Source organism: Salmo salar, chromosome 02, assembly GCF_965601325.2.
Source record: "Salmo salar chromosome 02, fSalSal1, whole genome shotgun sequence".
In the NCBI taxonomy this organism is placed as follows: domain Eukaryota; kingdom Metazoa; phylum Chordata; class Actinopteri; order Salmoniformes; family Salmonidae; genus Salmo; species Salmo salar.
In genome coordinates this window covers 54,486,139-54,500,000 of record NC_138292.1, presented here as the reverse complement: position 1 = coordinate 54,500,000, position 13,862 = coordinate 54,486,139, and the positions used below count along the sequence as shown (strand labels likewise).

General features: G+C 46.4%; 1 protein-coding gene and 1 pseudogene across 4 annotated transcripts in view; one reads left to right on the top strand and one right to left on the bottom strand.

Moving 5' to 3' along the window:
- Positions 1-13,862, bottom strand: part of LOC106585679 (ATP-dependent RNA helicase with zinc finger domain) — a 72,025-nt gene that overhangs the window by 11,307 nt on the left and 46,856 nt on the right. For all 4 annotated transcript variants that reach the window (XM_014172153.3, XM_082964804.1, XM_082964806.1 and 1 more), the window contains exons 23-29: positions 11,574-11,625; positions 9,053-9,240; positions 6,817-7,039; positions 6,634-6,716; positions 5,419-5,920; positions 992-1,211; positions 192-807 (exon numbers count right to left, since the gene is read on the bottom strand). In XM_014172153.3, the coding sequence (XP_014027628.3) occupies positions 192-807; positions 992-1,211; positions 5,419-5,920; positions 6,634-6,716; positions 6,817-7,039; positions 9,053-9,240; positions 11,574-11,625 (1,884 nt within the window). The remainder of the gene's footprint in view (positions 1-191; positions 808-991; positions 1,212-5,418; positions 5,921-6,633; positions 6,717-6,816; positions 7,040-9,052; positions 9,241-11,573; positions 11,626-13,862) is intronic.
- Positions 2,919-5,255, top strand: LOC145863941 (toll-like receptor 12; annotated as a pseudogene).

The following is a 13,862-nucleotide window of genomic DNA, read 5'->3' as shown; positions in this document are numbered from 1 at the left end:
ATTGGAAATGAGGTGAAAAGACAGTATATACTGTAGCACAAAACTGGGCATACTAGTAATGGTGACAGACAGGGCATGCTAGTATAATAGTCACAGCACTCTATCCTTCACACACACACACACACACACACACACACACACACACACACACACACACACACACACACACACGGATGGAGCATGGTCCTTACCTCTTCTACATTGTGAAGGGCGGTGGCACCTGTTGTTCTGGGGGAGAGAGGGTGGTAGGGCTCCTGGCCTGGGCCTTGACCCTGCTGCTGCTGCTGCTGTTGCTGCTGCTGCTGGTGGTGCTGCTGCTGCTGCTGGTGGTGGAGCTGCATGAGGTGGACCTGCTCCTGTCTACTGGGGTGGGCCATGATGGGCAGCCCGTAGGGGAAGCCCTGGCCCTGGGCCAGCATGTGGTTCTGAGCAACACCAGCTCCGCCGTGAGGCCACTGGGCCTCCTGGAGGAGGTACTTGACCTGCGGGGGCGGGGTAGTAGAGTGGCCCAGCTGGTGGGGGTAGGCATTGGGGTTGTAGAGCTGGTTCCCCGGGTGCTGCTGGAGACCCGGGTTATTGAGGAGGTCCAGCTCGTGGCTGGTGGGGTCTCGGCCAGGATAGGGGCCAGGGGGGAAGGGGCCAGTGTGGTTGGAGGTTGCAGACGAGGGGGATGAGGGGTCTCCTGGGGAACGGGACTGGACCTGGCGGTATTGGAGCAGGCGGGACTGGGGAGGGGGCTGCATCTCTGCCAGGTCCCTGGGATCGGGCTGATCCTGGGGGGGCATCTCTCGCAGTAGGCCTGGGAACCTACAGAGAAGCGAAGACCGATACATACCCTTAATATCCAAAGGCAATCAAAATCAGTAGAAAGAGAGGGTGTAAGAGGTCAAGAGAGAGGAGAAACAGCCAGAGATATAGAGCGAAAGAGAGCGCGAGGGAGAGAGAAAGAGAACAAGACAAAGGGAAAGCCGCTCGCGGCCCTGAAGGTTACCTGGTGAAAGGCGGTCCGCCAGCCTCGTCCTCCATACCGGCGCTCATCCTCCAGTTGGCCCGTGCCAGCAGCTGAGGGGGGAAGCGGGCTAGGCCGGGCTGGGCCAGATGGGCCAGCTGCTGGGGCAGAGGGAAGGCCACACCGCCCTGGAGGAAGGGCCCGGGCTCACCCCACTGGCCCAGCCGCGCCTGCTGGCTCAGGGCCTCCAGAGCTAGGGGGTCTGTTGTAGGGAAAGGGAAAGAGGGAGGAGAAGAGAGCAAGATTGTTAGATAATAATGGGTTGGTACATTTTGTTGCTGCAAAAAGCATCATACTGTGACACTTGCTGTAATTTGAAAGTTCTATATCTTGAAAGTGTAATTGCTGACATGCAAAACATTTTGAGACTGTATGTGGACAAATAGTTTTTATTTTTCCAAAAATATATATTTTTTGATTGTGGCATCCAATTGGTAGTTACAGTCTTGTCCCATCCCGTACGGACTCGGGAGAGGCAAAGGTCGAGAGCCGTGCATCCTCCGAAGTACGACCCAGCCAAGCCGGAAGTCCAGTCCGCAACAGGACTCGCTAGAGCCTGACGGGGACAAGGACATCCCAGCCAGTCAAACCCTCCCCTAACCCGGACGACACTGGGCCAATTGTGTGCCGCCCTATGGATCTCCCGGTCGAGTCCGGCTGTGACAGAGCCTGGACCTCTATTGGCACAGCTAGCATTGCGATGCAGTGCCTTAGACCACTGCGCCTCAATAAGTGGATCAATTTTGAAATTTTTTATTTAACCCCTTTTTCTCCCCAATTTCGTGGTATCCAATTGGTACTGGTTACAGTCTTGTCTCATCGCGGCAACTCCTGTACGGACTCGGGCAAGGCGAAGGTCGAGGGCCATGCGTCCTCCGAAACACAACCCAACCCAACCAAGCCGCACTGCTTCTTGACACAATGCACATCCAACCCGGAAGCCAGCCGCACCAATGTGTCGGAGGAAACACCGTATACCTGGTGACCTGGTCAGTGTACACTGCGCCCGGCCCACCACAGGAGTCGCTAGCGCGCGATGAGACAAGGATATCCCTGCCGGCCAAACCCTCCCTAACCCGGACGACGCTGGGCCAATTATGCGTCGCCCCATGGACCTCCCGGTCGCGGCCGGCTGCGGCAGAGCCTGGGCGCGAACCCAGAATCTCTGGTGGCACAGCGATGCAGTGCCTTAGACCACTGCGCCACCCGGGAGCCCCTGTGGATAATTTTGTAAGCTGTTTTCAGAAAGCCATTTCAAATAAAGAATTTCTGTCAAACACTATTTTCTCTGGATTAACCGTGACTTGAACCCTTCAAAGTCCAAAAACGTTGTTTCCCTATAGCTAATTACGTGACCTTTTATACAACTGTGTGAAATTGATACCAGCCTCAACTTTAAACAAAAAGTGAGGGGCAACACTGATGACTGGATCTCCCACCACAGGAGGCACTCACTGAAGTGCCCAGAACCATCGGTTATGCAAACGTGACCTTAGACCACACACCCACTACTACCACCTCAAGGATTCTGAAGAAAAGGAAGTTAAAACAAGGTGACCAATAACCTTATCTGTGCCCCAGAGCCTCTCGGACAAAACCATACAAAAAACAGACTAGGAAGAGATTGCTGGGAGGCAGCAAAAGCTATACATGTATACAGTAAATAGATCAAGAGGAGATGCAAACAGCCACAACACAGCTAACCGACACAGCGGTGAAATAACGCCAGGTCATTCCATCTCACCAACGTCTCGTCCCATTGGAAAAAGGAGCTTCCTTCTTTGCACGCAGGCCTTTATTTGTCAATGAATGACAATAAATGTTCTGGACAAAACATTTATTTCCTTGGACAAACTATAGAGTGACCATAACCTCTTTCTATTGAACCAGTGTCTACTTTACAAGAAAGATGAGCCTGCTCGGTGTTCAGTTTGGACTATGTGCAGCTTGGATTGTTGATTCCTGGGGTTGGTTGAGTAACAAATGTATCCTCTATGAGAAGACGATTGGGACTTCATTGACCCTAACTGCCCATATGGCAACCTCAGTCCCTCGTGCTGGGATGTATGCGACCTCAACATCATTCTGTCAAACTACCATGCCCTTTGTCTTGAGATAAGAGAAGGTTCTGTCCTGCAGTCTGGCGCTCTGCCTCGACTTGACAACCTCAAGAGCCTTTACAAACAGGGCTGTCTGCCCACGATTCTTCCTGAGACCTTCCAAGGGGCTGTCCAGGGTGAAGACACTCTGTACTGCAGTAAGTGTTACAATTCATTACTTCTATCCAACACCTTTACTAACCTGACTAACCTGGAGGAACTGTCTATTAATAACTATAGGCTTTCGGTGATGGCACCAGACGCATTGGGAGGGATCTGAAGAAACTCAAAGTCAACACCTGTACACAGGAGCTCTCTGATTTGTTTTGTATGATTGTCAATATGTCACAGTCATTGACGAGCCTGGACTTTACATCAGACGGGATAGTAATTTTGAGACACCAGAACTGCTTTGAAACAAAAAGGAGCTGTTCTTGAGCTTCCTTATTTCTATCGTCTTCAAGAGGCGTTTTTTTTACATTCCCTAATGCACGTCATTTAGAAAAAGGAGCACTCAAATGCCTTGAAAACATCATCTCATCTCTGTATTTACCCGCTATCGATGACGTACAGAAACAGCTTCTGCAGCCTGGTATTAACAGATTAGGTTATTTTCCCTTTGACAAGAAAAGCATTTCCTTCGAGTCAGTTTGTGAGACGGTTTTCAAACTCTCAATCACACAACTTGAATTTGATCACTGTAAATTCATCTGCAGTCAGAAACTGCTTGGGTATAAAGACAATAATTCTTGTTGGCTTTGGATTTCATGCCAGAAACTTGAGCTTGATACATTAGTTGAAGAATGTCACCAAGATGAGTTTCCCTTTTTGACAAAGCTGAGCTTGGTGTTCTTTGTGACACTCAAAAGGGACCTATCACCTGGCTGAAGACACGACTCTGTGCCCCAACCGTGTCCTTCCAAGACTGCTGTCAGCCTCACGGCCAAGACAGAGCGCCTCCTGTGTGGGTCTCACTTCGCAGCACTTTCCCTCCCTGCAGGAGTTTGACTTCCAGTCGAAGCTCTATGCCAAGTTTATGGACATGACTGACCTGAACAGATTGTGCAGTTGAGGTATCTGAAGCTGGAAGAACTGGACATTTACCTGCAGCCAGGGCTGGCCATCATGTTCCACAAGCTGACCAGGCCGGAGTGCCTGAATCTTATCGACTGTGGATCCTAAGTCTAGAGAAGTATTTGAGCGGAGACCTGCACTCCCTCAGGCAGCTGGCAGTGCGAATCGATTAGGAGTTCACCGTGATGAGAGCTTCCCAGAATCCCTGACCAGCCTGAGGTACATGCTATTCGCAGACCCTCACCTGTACTGCAGCTGTGAACGCTTGGCTAATCACCTGGGCCCAGAGACAAAAACAAGTCCAGGTCATCTTGTTTCAGGCCAGAGAAGCGGAGCTGACATGCAAAAATGCTAACAGTATCCAGAACTTCGGCAGATACTTGGAAGCCAACTGTACCCTGGACCTGGGATTTTTCCTATTCCTCTGCACCTCCCTGGGCCCACTCCTCTTCATGCTGGTGGTCCTGCTCCATCAGCTGGCCCTCTTCCACATTGCCCGAGGCTGGCTGGAGGAAGCATTGCGGAAGCCCAACCCCAGGTACTGCTATGATGCCTTTGTGTCGTACAGCAGAAAAGACAAGCGCTGGGTGGTGGAACAGCTGCTGCCCAACCTGGAACAGAGGGGGCCTCCCTTCCTACGTCTCTGTCTGCACAGCAGGGACTTCCAGCTAGGGAAGGACATCGTGGACAACATCACAGTGAGCCTCTATGGCAGCCGCCACACCCTGTGTGTGGTGAGTCGTCACTTCCTGCGCAGTAACTGGTGCTTGCTAGAGCTGAGACTGGCCACAATCTGTCTGCTGGTGGAGCACAGGGACTTCCTCATCCTGGTCTTCGTGGAGAATATCCCACATAGGCAGCTGTCTGCCCACCACCGTCTGGCTAGAATGGTCAAGACAAGAACCTACCTGGACTGGCCCCGGGACACGGCCCTGCAGCCTGCCTTCTGGGACCATCTGTGGACCAAACGGGCCCCTCCTGAACCACAGTCCAGACTAACGCCACACACAGATATACATTTATACCTGTATACCTACCTGTATCACAAGAGTATTTCATATTTACAGACGTGAAAAAGCACAATTTTCTTTAGCTTCTTTTTATTATTCAACATTTACAGACTGTTTGCTATTTTGTTGTTATTATTGTTCCCTTGCTTTGAATAAACCTCCCGGGTTAGAGGAGACAAAAAAAAAAGTAGCACTCGTAGAATATGAACTCTATGGTAGAACTCACCCATCCCATCTCCCAGGCCTCCTTCCTGGTTCTCCTCCCCGAAGCTGTTAACTCGGCTGGGCTGCGACAGGGCCGGGTGGTGCCCCCCTTGGTGGCCCATCTGGGACCTCATGGAATTCCCCATCTCCTCCGGCCCCTCCTCTTCAGTCTCTGGAACAACTCTGTGGGAGGCCATGACCCCACCAAAGAAGGAGGGGTTGTGCCTGCCGCTGTCGTAGGCTGGTGATAGCTGGGCCGAGTGATGCTGGTTAGGCTGGCCCATGGCCGGGCCCCCACCTGGGTGCTGGGACGGCACCCTAAAGGGGAGCCTGGACACGCCGGGGTACTGTGGGGGGAAGGCCCGGCCCACGGGATGGGGGGCAAAGGCCGGGTTGGGGGGCGCCAGGTGGTAGTTGAGGGGTCTTTGGCTTGAGTTGTCCTTGCGGTGGAGCATGGCATTGGGGAAGCCCAGTCCGTCTGTCTGAGAGTCCAGACTCCGGCCACCGCCCGGATCACACTCTCCCTGGAGCAGTTGAACACAGTGTGAGCTGAGCTACAATCACATTGCTCATTTAGCCATACAGCAATTCTAAAGAATGAATTCAACTATATTAACTTAGATACCAATTCATTTATCAATTCTAAATGGGTTAGCTGACAACGTCACGAAAACGATGCTTCACTCGGGCAGAAGTCTGTGTATTGTTGTGATTCTGGATGGCCAGATCGATAGAAATGATGACAAGGAACTGCCATGTGGGGAATCGCAGGTGGCTCATTTCAGCTAGTTTTATCCTGTTCTTGATACCATGTGTTGTTTTGTGTTTTGACTGATGTCACATTCATGCTAACATGGCTAAAATTCGCTAGCTCGCTAACCAACAACTAACGATGTATTTGAGAGAAAACAAGTGCCGATTGTGCAAATGTATTTATGTTTTCAATAAACATTGGAGACTAAATATAGTTTACATGCCGTCAACAATCAAGCCAACCCAGTCTTTTGCCACATAGTTGTATACAGACAGCTCGTTTTTATTGCTAAACAACCAACCGCTCTATATCAATACTTAAATATGTGTGAGCAAAGCAAAACTCCTTTTTGAAATTATGTATTATTTGAATTGTTGCTAAATAGAGGATTTAATGGAGAGTATTGAAAGTCATTTTTCTCATTGTGATAAAGCACCAACTAAGCCCACAGGGTGACTACAGAGCGAGTTAACAACAACGTACCGGTTTGTCCTTCATCTCCGAGGTCTTCCTCTCTGGTGTCTGTAGCCGAATCTGCTCGGACTTTGCACACCCATCCATTTTACCTGAGGGGGTTAACAAATGCAGACACCTTTTCAGCTTCTGTGCTTCACACAGTTTCTACCCATTTCCACATTAAAGTACTACAACTTATTTGCTACACACCGTTTCTGGTGGAATCAGCCTGAAGCTCCTTGTCGGGACTAGTCTGCTGGCCCATGCCCAAGGGGGAAGGGTGTGCGACTCCGCCGTATGGGATGGGCGAGCCCCGGTTCTGGGCCTGCAAGAGGTTCAGGTTGTAGGCCATGGCCGCCTGGTGGCTCATGATGCGTGGGTCCATGGCAAAGCGGTTCTGGTAGCCGGGCCACGGCAACTGGATGGGGACAGACTGGACACCACATCAATACGAGTCAATATAAATCAACCACACACACACATCAATACACATCAAATACACCTAATATGCCTAGTCAGAGCAGATAGGGTTGACAGGAAGCAGGTCAGCTAATTCCAGTGGTGTTCTATCGAAGTTCATTCTAAAAATGTTGATTACAGTGCATTGTCCCTGTTAAATAAATTATAAAAATATCGCTAGAACCAAATAAGTGCAAGTCCAGGTAACAGATCATTCCTAAAGAGTGATGTTGGCACCTAGTCCAATTAATGAAATTATACCTTTTTCTCATGGACATCCTAGTAAAATGCATTAAGACTTTCACAACTGACAAGTTGCAGGAGATACTGTGTTGAAAAGTGAATGCAGCGTGCCTTGATGTGTCGCGCTGAACTACCATGCTAGATATTTAAGCAATAATGCCCGAGGAGGTGTGGTATATGGCCAATATACCACAGCTAAAGGATGTTCTTACGCGCAACGCGGTGTGCCTGGACACAGCCCTTAGCCTTTGTATATTGGCCATATACCAAACTCCTGAGGTGCGTACCTGTGGTATACGATCTTTGATATACCATGGCTGTCAGCCAACCAGCATTCAGGGCTCAAACCACCCAGTTTATAATTTCAAATATAATATGGTCTAGAGTAGTGCAACCCCCCCCCGATGTGCTGACGGTCTATGTGAAAAGCACAGTGCCTAATGCAGGTCGGAGGAAACAGTCAGTGTGTTAAAATATTTATCTGCTTCTGAGATGGAGAGCAGTTAGATGTTGGATTGGACTCTGCCACCTGTCAGGCCAGCTGGTGAGTCAAACATATCCCTTTATTGCAGTGGATGCAAACTGACTGGCAACAGTGAGCAGAAATACTGAATAAAATGAACATTGTGAAAAAGGCAATTTTGAACAAAGCACATCCAACCATAATTTCCACGAGGTTAAAAAAAAAAGTTTAAAAAAAAAGAAAAGAGGCATTGGTATGTGAAGGAATGAAGACTCTACGATTGTTTGCATGGTCCATAGAATAAACAAATTCCTATATAAAAGCATCTTCAAAAAAATGATTACAAATTTTTTTTTTTTAAATAACCTAAAAAAAAAATCCTCAAATATAAAGAAAAATGGCCCTGAAAATAGTAAAATAATCACTTTTGTTTCACAAAAACACGCAATATCAGTGCGGTGAAGAACATAAAAAAGGATGGCATCTATTTAACGAGAACATAATTTTAAAAACAGCCTTCCCCTCCGTGTGTCGACACAGCCATTTGCCGTGCCAAATCATCCTCCTGATTAAAAACGCTCATTCTATCAGCCATGTGCCATTATGGTTTAATGGGCAAATAAACAGCCTAGATTGGGTTAGATGGAGAGTTGACTTTCTTTCCATTACTGAACGAGGAATAACGAGTGTGAAATCTCACCCTGCGGGCTGAGCTGAAAATGTTCAGACTAACAGAAGTCATTATTCTCAATTAACGTGTTGTTCTCTGTCTTGTTTTCAGAGGATGAGGAGGGATGTAGACAGAGGGCCCAAACACAAAAGGAACATGTTGAAATCAAGCTTATGGGGATTTTGGCACTCTATTAGCGATCGTTACGCGCTGCTGAGTTTTCGTTAACAACTCGGCATAACACCAAAGCCCAACGGACAAGTCTGAATTAAATGTAGTATTGCATAAGGGGTCCGTGTTTTTTCTTTGACTGATTCATCATGTTACAACCAAAAAAAGTATTGTTTTCCTTGACTCAAATAAACAGTGCATTTAGACCAAGAACGAACACCAACTGAAAGATCTGTGTAAGTCAGTTTGTGTGTGCGAGTATGCATATGCATAAGAGTGTACAGTATGCTGTATGCTCTGCACACACAGTTAACCCGTTCCTCAACATCTTCCAACTCTGACTCAAAGCAATACACTTACAAAAATGTATTAATTCAAACCAAAACCCACAGAGTCTTTCCTCAACAATAAATTACAATTCCCAGTAGCAGTATACTTACGGGCAGTGGCATGGACATGACCATGTTGCCCCCGTAGACGGCGGGCACGTAAAGTATGCTGGCGCCCGTGTGGGGGTCTATCCTCTGCACGGGACTGGGGGACTTGCCCATGCCGCCAGGGGTGCCCCCCAGTGGCGGCGTGAACGCCCGGATGGGGTTGCCCATCAACACCGCAGGGTTGGGTTGAACTGGAGAGAGTTGGGGGAGGAAGAGAAGAGGGAAATAAAAGTTAATATCTGCTAATGATTTGCTATTCCTAAGTGATATTCATTACAGCAGTGGCTAATCTTGTTGCTAATCCTGAAGGATTTGATTATCTAGACCTAACCATTGTTTTGGTCTGTGTTATTTGTGCCTATGCGGACCAAGCTAATTTCCCCATGAGATAATGTTATTGTATTTTGAAACAATTGGTACTTCTTTGGCTATAAGATGTCTTTAATCATTTGAATACAACATAACGTTTTCACAACAATTGCACCATGTTGGTCTTCAAGTGTAGACAGTTCCTGCAATGATCTAGCTAGAAAGATATGTTTGTTTGTGCATAATTCCTTGTCCCCCAGTCATGGATAAAGAACAGTTAACCTGACTTCATGTCTTCCCAGACTACACCCTATTATGACTTCATGCAGTGTTCTAAAAGGAACTGCCATAGTAGAGTATGTTTTGAGTATGTTTGTGGAGAGATGGCAGTTTAAAGACTTGGACAGTGCTTCACCCGCAAACTACATACAGCTAGAGTATAGTGTTCTTGACTTTCAGTTTGCATTGGCAGTGTTTACCCTGACACTAACAGTGGTAACTGTTTCTTGTCTGTGTGTGTGAGTGGTTTGTATGGACTCCAGAAAGAGATACAAATAGACAAGTCAACACTTACAGTGAGGGAAAAAAGTATTTGATCCCCTGCTGATTTCGTACGTTTGCCCACTGACAAAGAAATGATCTGTCTATAATTTTAATGGTAGGTTTATTTGAACAGTGAGAGACAGAATAACAACAAAACAATCCAGAAAAACGCATGTTAAAAATGTTATAAAATGATTTACATTTTAATGAGGGAAATAAGTATTTGACCCCTCTGCAAAACATGACTTAGTACTTGGTGGCAAAACCCTTGTTGGCAATCACAGAGGTCAGACGTTTCTTGTAGTTGGCCACCAGGTTTGCACACATCTCAGGAGGGATTTTGTCCCACTCCTCTTTGCAGATCTTCTCCAAGTCATTAAGGTTTCGAGGCTAACGTTTGGCAACTCGAACCTTCAGCTCCCTCCGCAGATTTTCTATGGGATTAAGGTCTGGAGACCGGCTAGGCCACTCCAGGACCTTAATGTGATTCTTCTTGAGCCACTCCTTTGTTGCCTTGGCTGTGTGTTTTGGGTCATTGTCATGCTGGAATACCCATCCACGACCCATTTTCAATGCCCTGGCTGAGGGAAGGAGGTTCTCACCCAAGATTTGACAGTACATGGCCCCGTCAAATGATGCGGTGAAGTTGTACTGTCCCCTTAGCAGAAAAACACCCCCAAAGCATAATGTTTCCACCTCCATGTTTGACGGTGGAGATGGTGTTCTTGGGGTCATAGGCAGCATTCCTCCTCCTCCAAACACTGCGAGTTGAGTTGATGCCAAAGAGCTCCATTTTGGTCTCATCTAACCACAACACTTTCACCAGTTGTCCTCTGAATCATTCAGATGTTCATTGGCAAACTTCAGACGGGCATGTATGTGTGCTATCTTGAGCAGGGGGACCTTGCGGCGCTGCAAGATTTCAGTCCTTCACGGCGTAGTGTGTTACCAATTGTTTTCTTGGTGACTATGGTCCCAGCTGCCTTGAGATCATTGACAAGATCCTCCCGTGTAGTTCTGGGCTGATTCCTCACCGTTCTCATGATCATTGCAACTCCACGAGGTGAGATCTTGCATGGAGCCCCAGGCCGAGAGAGATTGACAGTTCTTTTGTGTTTCTTCCATTTGCGAATAATCGCACCAACTGTTGTCACCTTCTCACCAAGCTACTTGGCGATGGTCTTGTAGCCCATTCCAGCCTTGTGTAGGTCTACAATCCTGTCCCTGACATTCTTGGAGAGCTCTTTGGTCTTGGCCATGGTGGAAAGTTTGGAATCTGATTGATTGATTGCTTCTGTGGACAGGTGTCTTTTATACAGGTAACAAGCTGAGATTAGGAGCACTCCCTTTACGAGTGTGCTCCTAATCTCAGCTCGTTACCTGTATAAAAGACACCTGGGAGCCAGAAATCTTTCTGATTGAGAGGGGGTCAAATACTTATTTCCCTCATTAAAATGCAAATCAATTTATAACATTTTTGACATGCGTTTTTCTGGATTTATTTGTTGTTATTCTGTCTCTCACTTTTCAAATAAATCTACCATTAAAATTATAGACTGATCATTTCTTTGTCAGTGGGCAAACAGACAAAATCAGCAGGGGATCAAATACTTATTTCCCCCACTGTACCTCACTGTAGATGATGGAAGGAAGAGAAAAGATGGACACTCACCAAATCCTTCAGGTGGGAAGTGCTCCGTGTGGTTCGCATGTTGACCTTTCCCCTGGAAGAGAAGAGAGAGGGAGGCATCCTTAGAAAGCGCTGGAGCGAGAGAAGTCCATAGAAAAAGAGGGGGAGGGATGGAGGGGGTAAGTGGAGGAGGGCGAGGCTCCCTATGCGACAAGGCGGGCAGGCAGCGGTAACCGTAAGGTCCGCGGTGGCCCACATATGTCACAACGGCTACACGGTTAACGCTTGTAGAACGCTTTAAATAGCCAACGCTGTTGAATCTAAATGGCAACAACATTCTTGGAGGATAAAGCATTCTGCTGCAGCTCTTGAATATAAAGCCACTGTGTGGATTCATGGAGGCAGCTATAGTATTCTAGGGCCAGGAGTTTTACCTAACGTGACCTGCCTAGGGAAAACCGCTGATAGAAAGAATAAGCAATGGGTCAAAACATTTCAAACATACTGCATTTGAGTAGTTAGCGAAAGTAGGCTTTCATGTGGGCAGAAATACTACCGGGCCCCAAGACATCAAAACGTGGTAGGTTTCATATTTTCCGACGCCTCGCTTCTTTAAATCATTTGACCAATTCTGTGCTCATAGAAAAATGGCCACCCTCTACTCGTGCCTCATTTAATAATCTATTCAGCTGGAACTGGGTGTTCTATAGCTGTTATGATGGTTGCATACAGAAGCGCTTCCTTACATCATTACTGTATTAAAAAGGACAGCATACATTACGCACCTTTTTCATCTGTTAACCTGTTGGGTCTAGGGGGCAGCATTTGCACGTCTGGATAAAAAAAATGTACCCGATTTAATCTGGTTACTAATCCTACCCAGTAACTACAATATGCATATACTTATTATATATGGATAGAAAACACTCTAAAGTTTCCAAAACTGTTTGAATGGTGTCTGTGAGTATAACAGAACTCATTTGGCAGGCAAAACCCTGAGACATTTTCTGACAGGAAGTGGATACCTGATGTGTTGTATTGACTTTAAACCTATCCCATTGAAAAACACAGGGGTTTAGGAATATTTTGGCACTTCCTATTGCTTCCACTAGATGTCACCAGCCTTTACAAAGTGTTTTGAGTCTTCTGGAGGGAGATCTGACCGAACAAGAGCCATGGAACGATGATGTCCCATTAGACACCTGGCGCGCTACTTCATGTTGGGTACCCTCGTTCCAATACGTTATAAAAGAGTATGCATTCGTCCACCTTGAATATTATTCATGTTCTGGTTAAAAAAGGCCCTAATGATTTATGCTATACAACGTTTGACATGTTTGAACGAACGGAAATATATTTTTTCCCCTCGTTCATGACGAGAAGTCCGGCTGGCTTACATCATGTGCTAACGAGACGGAGATTTTTGGACATAAATGATGAGCTTTTTTGAACAAAACTACATTCGTTATGGACCTGTGATACCTGGAAGTGACATCTGATGAAGAGAATCAAAGGTAATGGATTATTTACATAGTATTTTCGATTTTAGATCTCCCCAACATGACGTCTAGTCTGTATCGCAACGCGTATTTTTCTGGGCACAGTGCTCAGATTATTGCAAAGTGTGATTTCCCAGTAAGGTTATTTTTAAATCTGGCAAGTTGATTGCGTTCAAAAGATGTAAATCTATAATTCTTTAAATGACAATATAATATTTTACCAATGTTTTCTAATTTTAATTATTTAATTTGTGACGCTGACTTGACTGCCGGTTATTGGAGGGAAACGATTTCCTCAACATCAATGCCATAGTAAAACGCTGTTTTTGGATATAAATATCAACTTGATAGAACTAAAAATGCATGCATTGTCTAACATAATGTCCTAGGAGTGTCATCTGATGGAGATTGTAAAAGGTTAGTGTATCATTTTAGCTGGTTTTATGGTTTTGGTGACCCTGTCTTTGACTTGACAAAACATTACACACAACTCTTGTAAATGTACTGTCCTAACATACTCTAAATTTATGCTTTCGCCGTAAAACCTTTTTGAAATCGTAAAACGTGGTTAGATTAAGGAGATGTTTATCTTTCAAATGGTGTAACATAGTTGTATTTTTGAAAAATTTGAATTTTGACATTTATTTGGATTCAAATTTGCCGCTCTTGAAATGCACCTGCTGTTGATGGAGTGCACCACGGGTGGCACGCTAGCGTCCCACCTAGCCCCAAGAGGTTAATAGGCTAATGAGGACTGACACCGTCTGGAGTGAGCAAGCAAACACAATAGCCAATTTAGCAGACACTTTTATCCAAAACATACACACACACA